The 12,500-nt window shown below is 48.6% G+C and overlaps 1 protein-coding gene across 1 annotated transcript in view; it reads right to left on the reverse strand.

The window, feature by feature from the left end:
* The window catches only part of myo16 (myosin XVI), a 144,482-nt gene that overhangs the window by 67,924 nt on the left and 64,058 nt on the right, over nt 1–12,500 (reverse strand). The window contains exons 12-16 of the mRNA XM_062533651.1: nt 12,229–12,339; nt 7,761–7,826; nt 4,931–5,058; nt 1,520–1,625; nt 1–43 (exon numbers count right to left, since the gene is read on the reverse strand). The exon at nt 1–43 is cut by the window's left edge and continues 75 nt beyond it. Coding sequence (XP_062389635.1) covers nt 1–43; nt 1,520–1,625; nt 4,931–5,058; nt 7,761–7,826; nt 12,229–12,339 — 454 coding nt within the window. The remainder of the gene's footprint in view (nt 44–1,519; nt 1,626–4,930; nt 5,059–7,760; nt 7,827–12,228; nt 12,340–12,500) is intronic.

Here is a 12,500-nt window from a genome sequence, read left to right on the forward strand (position 1 = left end):
TGGGGGTCTTGGCGTGACCAAACGCCTCCAGGACACAGTTGACCTGCGCCAGCACACAAGCAGCAATAAAACCCAAGTGAGAACAGGGCAGGGACATAGGGCAAGGTCATAGGGCAAGGTCAAATGAAGGGCTACATTTGTAATAGGGGGCGAAATGATCCCCAAATAGATTTGAACATCATGTTTACATTGTAGTGTATGTTGTGTGTGTGTGTGTGTGTGTCTTAAGCTACTAGGATCTTCAATTTCCCCTCAAGGATCAATAAAGTATCTATCTACTGTATCTATCCATCTAATGGTCTCAATGCAAAGTCTTGCTTTTTTGAAAATATACCATAATTGTGACTTCACTTCATATTACAGTGCCGAGCATATATGATTATTAACATGGATATCAAACTGTTAGATATTATGAATGGTATCTGTGAGATTGCACACATGAACAACTGAGATCATCATTGGAGCAGGGAGGCAGATGCACTGGCATATGTTTCTCCACCAGGTGGCGATGTGAGATAAGACACCAGTGGCGCCTCCTCGCTCACCCCTCCCTGTCGGCACACTGAGCTGGTGACCCAGATAAGCAGGCAGCCGTGCAGCACAGGGCTTCTGATACAGCCTGGCACCGCTGGACTGGCAGGACTGGCATGGCTGGGGCATCGCTGGCGCTGCCATGCTACAGCCAGTGCCATACCCACTCGGCAGTGCATTTAGATTTTCACCCGTTAGAACACTCAATTACCTCCCCATTGCCCATAGCCTCTGTCACCCACGGGTCCACCCACAGTCCCTTGGTATATCAGAAACCACACATTTGTCATAAGAGTCTGTCATAGATTAGGTGTGTGTGTGTGTGTGTGTGTGTGTGTGTGTGTGTGTGAGTGAGTGAGTGGAGGAAAGAATATGTTTAAGTGTATGCAAAATACACTTGTGGGTGTCAGTGCATAAGGGTGTGAAGATGCAAGTGTGGCTTTTCACTCTACTGTCTACTGATCATTCATAGATCACACCTCACAACCCACTGCGACCGGTCATTCCACCGTGACCAGTCATTCCACCGTGACCATATCCACCGTGATCAGTCATTCCACCGTGACCATATCCACCGTGACCAGTCATTCCACCGTGACCATTCCACCGTGATCAGTCATTCCTGCACTTTTCCCACTAAGTCCAGAACGACAGCGCACTTCATAAGACTTTGACTTCTGGCACGTCTTTAAGAAATATGCTGATGTGGACGCACAGTGAATATGAAAGCGGCTCAGTGACCCTGCCGGTCACTGTGGGTCAGGTGCACAGCCTCCGGCAGAGGTGCTGACGACAGCATCCTCTTGGACTGACACATCACCAGGGCAGATTATCTATACAGTTCCGTTTAGGCTTAGAAAGACCGTGTGTGTGTGTGTGTGTGTGTGTGTGTGTGTGTGTGTGTGTGTGTGTGTGTGTGGTGTGTGTGTGTGTGGGTGTGCGTGCATGCGTGCATGTGCACGTGTGTGTGTGTGTGTGCATATCTCACATGCTTCATCCTTGGCTCCAGGGCAAAGCCTTTGGGACTGGAACGAGCGGCCAGGTGTTTCAGAAGGTGCTTACAGGCCTCCGTCTTCCCAGAACCACTCTCTCCACTGAGACAAAAAGAAAGACAGACAGAGAGAGAGAGAGATAGAGAGAGAGAGAGAAAGAGAAAGAAAAAGAGAGAGAGAGAGAGAGAGAGAGAGAGAGAGAGAGAGAGAGAGAGAGAGAGAGAGAAGGGGCAAATAATAAGAGTTATATGAGAGTTTGTCAGAGTTGGCAGAGTTTTCATCTGGTTGATGAATAATAGATAAACGTAGAGAGAGAATGAGCAGAATGAACGGATGAGAAGAGGAGAGGAGGAGAGGAGAGGAGAAGAGGAAGAGAGGAGGAAAGGAGGAGAGGAGAGCGATGGGGCTCAGTGGCACAGCGAGGCGATAAGGGCCTGATGACTCATCAGACTTCCTACAGGCTACCAACACTCTGCCCAAGAACATTCCACTCATCTCTCTCTCTCTCTCCTTTTCTCTCTCCATCCTTCTCTCTCTTTCTCTCCATCTCCTCTCTCTTTCTCCCTCTCTCTTCTTTCTCTCCATCCCCCTCTCTCTCTCTCTCTCTCTCTCTCTCTCTCTCTCTGTGAGTGGGTCTTTCTTTCGTGCCGAGTTCATCCTCCAGTGGCCCCGGGCCAGAAAAGTTGTCTTGTTCATATCGGTGACTGACAGCTGACAAACACCTTGTTCTGCTTCTCCGCTCACATGCGATAGCTGCTCACATGGCCTCCATAATGCATGAGGCTTTGGGTTTGCATAATTCTGCCTGTCGGGGTCATTCCACGCTTGACAACACTACCAGCAGACGCAGGGTGGAGAAGCCCAAATGACTGGCACCTTATATGGGCAGAATGAAGAAGAGTGAGGAAGAGAGGGATAGAGAGAGACTGAGAGAGAGAGAGAGAGAGAGAAAATAGATGTCATTTTCACCTTTTTAATCAACCAATTGAATCAATCAAACTAATCTATTCTGTTGTCAGAAATACTTTGTCAGTTTCGTCACGCTATTAAATCTAATTGAATGAAACAGAATTGATGTGAGGAAAGGAGCAAGAGAGAGAGAGAGAACATGAGAGGAGAGAGAGAAAGAGAGAGAATGATGGGGGAGAGAGAGAGAGCTGCTGCTGTTGCTCTGAGCTGAAGTCATCTGGGCATGGTCCACATCTGTCAAGCCGTCAGAGTCCACACTCTGCTCTGCCCTCCCCTCTCCTCTCCTCTCCTCTCCTCTACCCTCTCTCTCCTCTCCTCTCTCCTACCCTCTCCTCTCCTCTCCTCTCTCTCTCCTCCCTCCTACCCTCCCTCCTACCCTCTCTCCTCCTCTCTCCCCATCCCTCTCCTCCCCCTTCTCTCCTCCCCACCCCACCCCAGCTCTCTCTCACACACTTCCCTGTCCATTGGGGCTCAGCTTGTCATCCACACCCATCTGGCCCGTGCTCTGCAACAACCCAGCCCTGGGCCTGTGCTGGAGGGCAGAGCTCCTGGCCAGGCCTGGTCCCGCTGGTGTACACAGACCCACACCCAGCCTGATCACATTCAACTTCAAGGGGCTCTGAGCGTATGGGACTCTCCAGCCCTGTAGTACAAACCCTGCTCTGGGAGTTAGGGAGCATTACACATTCCCTTAAACAGCTGGACCTAACCTGAATTCAGCTGATGCATGTGGATAGGGCATGTGCGTGCGTGTGTGTGTGTGTGTGTGTGTGTGTGTGTGTGTGTGTGTGTGTGTGTGTGTGTGTGTGTGTGTGTGTGTGTGTGTGTGTGTGTGTGTGTGTGTGTGTGTGTGTGTGTGTGTGTGTGTGTGTGTGTGTGTGTGTGCGTGCGTGCGTGCGTGCGTGCGTGCGTGCGTGTGTGTGTGTGTGTGTGTGTGTGTGTGTCTGTGTGTGTGTGTGTGTGTGTGTGTGTCTGTGTGTCTGTGTGTGTGTGTGTGTGTGCGTATTCTGACCTTGGACATCTTGTAACAGATACAGTATGTTACCACCTCACTTCAGCTGCACGCTTGCCTTGACAAGGATATTGACTCAGTGACCCACTGACTTAAATGGGCGTTTAGAGCTGCCGTTAGCAGTGCAGAGCTGTATGTGGTTGGCTATGTGTGTTTCATTTCTGTGTCTCTGTGCATGTGTGTGCTGCACTACAGTGGATTCTCTTTGCTTGATTTTGTGTGCATTTGAGGTTGTGTGTGGGTGGGCACATGTGTGTATGTGTGAGTGTGTGTGTGTGTGTGTGTGTGTGTGTGTGTGTGTTTATTTTTCTCTTATGAGTATGTGTTTACATGTACTGTTAGTATGTGTACAGTATGTGCATGTGTGTCTGAGTGTGTCAGTGCAAATAAATGCGTGTGTGGGTCTGTAATGTGTGTGTGTGTGTGTGTGTGTGTGTGTGTGTGCGCAAGTGCAAGTGCAAGTGTTGTGTGTGTATATGCACGTGCATGTTCCAGTGTGTGTGTGTGTGTGTGTGCATGTTCCCAGTGTATATGTGTATATATGTGTGTACGTGTGTGTGTGTGTGTGTGTGTGTGTGTGTGTGTGTGTGTGTGTGTGTGTGTGTCCTCCCTTCACCTGAAGGTGCTGCGGTGATGAATGGCCAAGGCAGAGAGGCGCATTAAACCGCCTGCCAGTTCCGCTCCTGCTCAGCACAACTGCACCGGAACACCGTCCGGAACGCCGCTGTTCCCACTTAATTGCAATCAGTTGGAAAATGGCCTTGGTCCAGCGGAGGACAAAGGGATCAGGCACCTTCAGCGCCTCCCCAGACCCATTAATCTCTCGGCGAGCGTTAAACAGGTCTGGATTCACACCCTGCACCCTCATCAATCTCTCTGGATGCGTTCAAGATGACCTGGCCAGAGCTGGTTTTATCTGGGCAGTGGGCTTCACCAAAACACTCCCGTCCCCACTTGAGTTATAAATTGAGCTTGTGTGAGTAATTAAAACTCACAAATTAAATCCCTCGGAAATAAAGAACTAGATTAAAGTAGCTGGGGGTCTTCTATAGGGTAGATTGGTCAAGAGTATTCACAATGTAGGTCAATCATTTATGTAGGCCAATGGACTTAGGATGGAGTATGATAAGCATTCATGAATACTTTAATACTAATATTTATACTAATATGAGCCAGTTTGACTAATCTATGTGCAAAATCATGAAGTGTGCCTTTCAGCTGTGCATGTGTGTTAAATGTATGTGTGTAGAAAGGTGACGATGTGTTTACGCATGTGTGTGACTATGCGCTATATTGTGTCATACAATGTACAGTATGAGTGTATGAGTGCATGTGTGCCAATGTACAGATGCATGGTTTTTGGATGTGCACTAAATGTCTGAGGGTGGGAGGGGCGCTAGATTGATTGACAGGCAGCCGGCATCACCTGATGATGAAGCACTGTGGGCGTCGCTCCTGAAGCATCATGTGATAGGCTCTCTCGGCCGAGGAGAAGATGTGGGGCGGGAGGGAGGAGCACAGGCGGCCGGTGGAGCTCAGGTACAGCTGACTCACCTGAGAGATGGAGAGAGAGGAGAGGAAGAGAGAAGAGAAAGAGAGGGGTAAAGAGAGAGAATGAGAGAGAGAAAGAGAGAGAGAGAATACATTACATTGCATTACATTACATTTGGCTGACGCTTTATCACCAAAGCGACTTTTTTATAAAACATTTTAATCTTAATAAGAGCAGTTCTAACAGCAATTTTAGGAAAATGCAAGATAGAGATAGAGAGAGGGAGATACTGTAAGTAGAGGTGAGAGAGAAGATAACAAGGTGTGTTACAAGGATCGCTAACAGCACAACCAGACGCCCCTACACATCTCGGCAGCTGCACACACACCTTACATAACACCGAGTGACGTGCGACTTGATACCCCCAAAGCAAACTGTGACAAATCATCTCACACTCATGAAGATGTACCTGCCATTACTGTGGAAGGATTTCAACTGTGTTTCCCTTCCAATTACCTCCCGTCACAGTCTGTAGTGTTTCAGAGTGACAGAACCGTGTTGGTGTCGAAGAGTGAATTGAGGTCCGTTCAGCTGGATACAGCTTTTGGATGTGAGAGTGAGCTGAGACACCTCTCTCAATCACGGGTGTTGCTGTGGCCTCTCATAGCCAGTCTTTGTGGTTGTTGGACAAGTTTTTGTTACAAAAGCATTCATAGTCAGAGCTTTGTCGCTCGTTCCAACTTTTTCAAAAATTGGCCACTTCCATGTGAAATGCAGCACATCCCAAGTCCCAGTGGATCGAGATTTGAGGGTAACCAAGGGCGGTGTGTGTGTGTGTGTGTGTATGCGTAGGATGGTGTGTGTGTGTGTGTGTGTGTGTGTGTGTGTGTGTGTGTGTGTGTGTGTGTGTGTGTGCGTGAGAACATGCAGCGTAAGCTGAATAAATGCCCAGTTCAGAGGCAGAAACGGAGGCTAATGCTGAGATCTCATTACCCCTTGCACTGAGCCACTGCTGAACACAGGCTCACTCACATCTAGAGGACACCTCAAGGACACGCCAGAGAGACAGAGACAGAGACAGAGAGAGAGAGAGACACAGAGAGAGAGAGAGAGAGAGAGAGAGAGAGAAAGAAAGACATATACAGACAAAACACAGACAGCGAGAGGAAAGCAAGGGATAAAGAAAGAAGACAGAAGGCGGAGAGCGAGGGAGGGAGAAAACGACAGGCATTGACAGATAAAGAGAGCGAGAGAGAGAGAGAGAGAGATCTCCACAGGACAGAGGAGGAAAATGCTACAGAAGGAGTGACCGCCATCCCTTCTCTCCGCCATTCGTCAGCCTCCGAGCGTAGAGCTTCTCACAGAGCCAAGCTCAAATAACAGCATTCAGCAGCAGCATCACGCCACAGGCTGGGACAAAACATCAGCAGCACTGTAGTCAAACAGGCAGGCGATGAAGACACCAATCCCGCGGTAGAAGATAAGACTGCGACCCAATTAGAACTGCCTCTCCCTGTGCAGATTAGAGTCCACTCGCTGCAGCCCCGTAAGATGACTACTTGGTCAGATCAGCGGAATGGATTACGGATGGAAGGGAAGGGTTCGCTTGATTACTTGATCTCGCAGAGAATCGTTTGGGGTTACTGTGAGCCAAAAGATAGAGATGGAGGAAGTCCAATAGGCTTTTAGAGGGTGGTGCTCTGGCAAGGGGAGTTTTGGACGCGTTTGACAGGGGCGAAACAGACGTCTCAAGGTTCCCCAGACGAGGCGACATATGTCCTTCTCCCTGTTGCTACGCCACAGCCCAAACAGACCTCCGGTGCAGGAGGGGTTGCGGAGAGGGAAATGATGCCTGAAATGAGGCCTCAAATGTAGGGTGATTCGCCAAGGGGGCCCTGCCTGCTCTCCAAAACTCAGCTGGACTTCAAAGAGCTACCACACACACACACACACACACACACACACACACACACACACACACACACACACACACACACAGACACACACACACACTCACTCTCTCTCTATCTCTCTCTCTCTCTCTCTCTCTCTCTCACACACACACACACACACACACACACACACACACACACACACACACACACACACACACACACACACACACACACACACACACACACACACACACACACACACACACACACACACACACATTCTCCCTTGCTCCCCCTCTCTCTCTCTGTCTATCTATATTTCTTTTAATACTTAGTGCTAAATGTTTTCCTCCATGTCTTGCTTTCATCTCTTGCGAGCCCTCCCATCTCCGGTCCGACCGCAGAAATGGACAGATGGTCATCTTGTCATACTTTATTATGTTGCTCTTATCAATGGGCAACACATGGCGTTCATGTGTCCATGCCCTGGCTGCCATATTTCAGGCATCTGAAGTGTGACAGATGTGTGTTTTTGGACAGGCACTGTGCATGTGGCAGCAGGGATATGTGTGGTCAGTGTGTGTGTGTGTGTGTGTGTGTGTGTGTGTGTGTGTGTAGGGGGTGGTGGTTGTTGCCTGTAATGCCAAATTTGATCGGTCACTCCACAGGCAGAGAAAGGAAGGCGAGTCAGAGTATCAGTGACAGGAAACCAATGAATTATTAATAGAGAAGTCTAATCCCATTTCCAACCATATGCACCGGCTATTTATACACACACACATACACACACACACACACACACACACACAGAAAAAAATATTCCATGGGTGGTCATGTAGACTAATAACTACTTCATTCGTTTTACTTACAAGGGTAGAGTAGATGGGCAGGTCCTTGTTTGGGTTGACGAGCAGAAGGATGTGTCCGATGTAAGTCTGTAAAACACAAGCATGAGAGCAATGAGAGGAGAGCCTGTTTGCATTGCTTTAGTAACACTATTACATTTGCACGCAGTCTTTTAACTGAGGCTTTCATCCAAAGCGACTTACAAAAAGGGAAACTATCAATTAGGGTACAGCACAATATGGACATGTTAGCGCAGCAGCAATTAAGTGCATGAGCAGTGAGAGAGGAGTCTGTTTGCAGTGCTTTAGTAACACTACTACATGTAGTATGTTCTTGTAGCTGACTTTTTCTTTTATCCAAAGTGACTAACAAAAAGGGAAACAATCAGGGTACAGTATGATGAGGACATGTTAGAGCAGCAATAAATGCTAACTCGCATTGTTACACAATCGTGGCAACACTGAAAGAATCAGTTTTGAGCAACAGACAAAGCAAACATAACCTCTCCTTGAGCTTCCTTCTCTCCATCGACCCATGTCGGCCCTTCTGGCCTCCAGACATGGCAGGGCTCCTAAGTGGCCTGAAGGGTGAGGTGCCGGCGCTAACCGCTAATTCTCCCCCCAGGGAGACTGGAGCTTGAAACCAGTGAGCTATCGCTAATCTCAGTCACCACCACTCCTCCCTGCAGAGAGCCCACGGGAGAGATAGCCTAATTGCTAACGGTGCTAAGACAAGGTCACAGACTGGTAAAAAGGGCTGTGATATGTTAGCGATTACGCTAGCAAAGTCCAGTCTCCTGTGAATTAGCAGGTAATAAATACACAAAGCTTTCGAGTCCATTCACCTGGCTGAAAGTTAAGGTAGGTGCTAAGTGTCTTCCATTACAGCTTAGCTACAGCACCGTTAGTCAGGGTGAGTTTGGTGGTTCATCTTTGCAAACAATAACAGAACAAAAATATAACCCAACCCATCTCAATCATATCCGGTGTTTGCTCCCCCCCAGCCCTCAATGAAGGACACCAACAAAGAGGATTTTACAACCCCCTAAGACCTCAATTCCCAAAAAATCCTGATGAGAAAATATCCCTATCATCGCTAAGTACTATCATCATCTTCCACCGAGAGCCCTGTCCTGGCCATTTCGCTGTGGAGCGAGCGCTCGCTCAGTATTGAACCGACGGAACAATGTCCAGCTCTTCAGCGTGGCGGGAGGCGGTCCGCCAACAAAGCCACTGCAGCCACCACCCTGCTGGGAAACATATGGGCTCCCCTCCTCGCTCCCTCTCTCGTTTCTCTCCTCTCCCCCTCTTCTCTCCATCCTCCCTGCCATTACCCCCAGTCCCCCCTGTAACCAGCCATCCTTTCTTTTTTTCTTTCTTTCTGCCAGCACACAGGTTCTCTTCTCTCTGGGTTCTACAGTTTCCTGTGAATTAGGAGGGCTTGTTTATTTTTCATTTCAATGTCATTCTTTTTTTTTCTCTTATTCCCTCTATCGCTCCATTCTGCTAACAGCCTTCTGTGAGAGCTGACTTCATTAGACTCCATTATGCATGTGTGTGTATGTGTGCGTGCGTGTGTATAGGTGTGTGCAGTGTAGATGTTTGCGTGTGTGTTTTTGTGTGCATCTGTGTGTGTATGTGTGGTCAAGGTGTGTGTGTGTGTGTGTGTGTGTGTGTGTGTGTGTGTGTGTGTGTGTGTGTGTGTGATGTAGACCTGTGTGTGTGTATGTCTGTGTGTGTATGTGTGTGTGTGTGTGTGTATAGAGGTGTGTGTGTGTGTGTATAGGTGTATGTGTATAGTGGTGATGTGTGTGTGTGTGTGTGTGTGTGTGTGTGTGTGTGTGTGTGTGTGTGTGTGTATAGAGGTGTGCGTGTGTGTGGTCATGGCATGTGTGTGTGTGTGTGTGTGTGTGTGAGTGTGTGGCGTAGACCTGTGTGCATGGGGGTAACAGAGGCCATTCCTCATTGATCTTGGCTCCCGCTGCTCTGGAGTGGGGACTACAGCTGCCTCCCACACTGAGCCGTGGGCCAGGCAGCACTAGCCGAGCCAGAGAGGGGGAGCCAGGGCTGGGGAAACGGTGGCAAGGGGCGATCAAACGATCCTGCAATCACAGGTATCAGGTCTGCACTGTCGCTGATGGATTTATTCCTATGATCTCGCTGCATATTGATTTGCACTCCAGCAGAGGGTCTGAAGGACTCGGTTAAGATGGAGAGGAGGTAGCTGTGAGAGGACGTGCGTGAGCCTGAATGCCATGTTTAAAAGAGTCTTTGTGAGTCTTTGTGTGTGTGCCTGTGTATGAAAGACAGAGAGAGTATGTGTGTGTGTGTGTGTGTGTGTGTGTGTGAGTGTGTGTGTGTGTGTGTGTGTGTAAAGGAGTGAGAGTGCGCTAGTATGTGAGTGTGTGTGTGTATGTATGTGAGTGAATGTGTGTGTGTGTGTGTGTGTGCATAAATGTGTGTGTGTGTGTGTGTGTGTGTGTGTGTGTGTGTGTGTAAAGGAGTGAGAGCGCGCTAGTATGTGAGTGTGTGTGTGTATGTATGTGAGTGAATGTGTGTGTGTGTGTGTGTGTGCATGAATGTGTGTGTGCATGAATGTGTGTGTGTGTGTGTGTGTGTGTGTGTGTGTGTCTAAGTGGTCCTGTGTGGACCCTTTCATCCGCCCAGTGTGCTGGCACCAGCTTTTGGCCCCAAACGAGTGCGACCTAAGAGCCGCTATCCCCACACCAGTCACTGGCCCACGTACAAACAAGACAGGCCACAATGAACACGCTTGTATATATATATATATGTGTGTGTGTGTGTGTGTGTGTGTGTGTGTGAGTGTGTGTGTGTGTGTGTGTGTTTGTAGATATATACGTGTGTGTGTGTGTGTGTGTGTGTGTGTGTGTGTGTGTGTGTGTGTCTGTGTGCGCGTGTGTTTGATGTGCGTGTTTTCCTTGTGTTTGTGCCTTTAAAGATAAAGGCGTTGCGCCAAGTGGCCAGCCCTTCAGGGACTATGCTTGGGAGGTCTGGGCAGCCACCAGCCCGCCCCCAGTGCCCCTCAAGATGCCAGGGAACAGGTCCAGCTACCCACCCCACCCCACCCCACCCCCCCTTGGACTGGGTACAGTGTGGAGGCAGGAGGAGATGGTGTGTGTGTGTGTGTGTGTGTGGGGGGGGGGGCACACCGGAGCAGCCGGAGCCCAGAAAGAGGCCTGGATGTGGGGGAGACTCCCTGCTAGGAGCAGGCGGTGTGGAGGACTGTGAGGAGATGCAGCGTGGGGGAGTCTAGATGAGTGGCCTGCAGGATCAATCATCCATCATCCTGCTGACTGAGGACGAGCCCACCCAGCTGGAGCACTACATCATACACATGTGTGTGTGTGGGTGGGTGTGTGTGTGTGTGTGTGTGTGTGTGTGTGTGTGTGTGTGTGTGTGTGTGTGTGTGTGTGTGTGTGTGTGTGTGTGTGTGTGTCTGTGTGTGTGTGTCTGTGTGTGTGTGTGTGTGTGTATGCATGTATGTGTGTGTGTGTGTGTGTGCGTGTGTGTGTGCGTTGAAACGCGGCATGATATGCATGAACAGACCCCATATGAATGAAAGCACTTTCAGCTTCCCTCAGCAAAGGATGCTTCAGTTACTCAAGCTGAGGCATTTCTGGGAAGGTCGAGAGAAATGTGGGAAGCTCACTCAAAGACAAGAGAGGAGAAGTGTCTAACGGCGATAGATTAGGTATTCTGGTTTACTTATCAAAAATACAGGTGACAGCTTGTTTTCTTTTTGTTTTTTTTGCGGTCAACATTTGTTAAAAGCAGGTGCAGCTAAATGCATGGATAGGATAGACTTTCAGAAACAATTAAATCAGCACTCAATATACAAAATACACATAGTCAAGCAAGCATTACTTTTGTTAATATTTTACATTTTGTCTTAGATTTAGTTTTTCACATAAATTACTATGTAGCCTAGATGCTTGCTTTTTGATTAGATTTTTGGCTATGTTTAGCACAGCTACACAAATGGCTCAAGTAGGCTATTTATTCAGTGGAGTAGAATCGCTGTCCTGCATTATCTCTGTTTGATGATATCTTATTAGCATGTACTGTGCTATTTCCTGATCGCTAAAATGCAGATGATTCATTTTGGATGATTCATTTCAGCTGTGTGCGTGTGTGTGTGTGTGTGTGTGTGTGTGTGTGTGTGTGTGTGTGTGATTAAATGACAGCATTCAGTGGTGGGCACCGCAGATTATGCTAAAGTGGCTGAGAAAAGAGCTGACTACGCCACAAGATTCAGGTTTGGAAAACAGAACGTAGGAAGAGGAGCAGTGTGTGGTTTCTGTGGACTGGTGATGGAGCTGGTTATGCTCTGTTGCAAACCGTAGTACATCTGCCTGTCAGGGTGTGTGTGTGTGTGTGTGTGTGTGCTGACGCCTAGAGAAGAGAGCAAACTCCAGCCTGTCAGGATGTGTGTGTGTGTGTGTGTGTGTGTGTGTGTGACAGGCCGTCTTACATAGATCTGGTCGTTTCCGAAGCGCTTCTGCATCTCGTAGAGGAGGCTGCTGTCCGTCAGCTCACTCAGGGAGGCCAGGTCATCATTGGGCGCCGGGGGCATCAGCTTCACCTGAAACAGCATCAGGACCACAGTCATCACTGGGGGACTACATTACCCACAATGCTCTCTACCCTTCAGAAATGGGAAATACAAAGCCATCCAATTTCCATGCTTTCCATACCCTGATTGTAAAGTAATTCTATAGCGTCCCTTCTGAGAAGTTTATAACC

This window comes from Sardina pilchardus, chromosome 4, assembly GCF_963854185.1.
Source record: "Sardina pilchardus chromosome 4, fSarPil1.1, whole genome shotgun sequence".
Lineage (NCBI taxonomy): Eukaryota > Metazoa > Chordata > Actinopteri > Clupeiformes > Clupeidae > Sardina > Sardina pilchardus.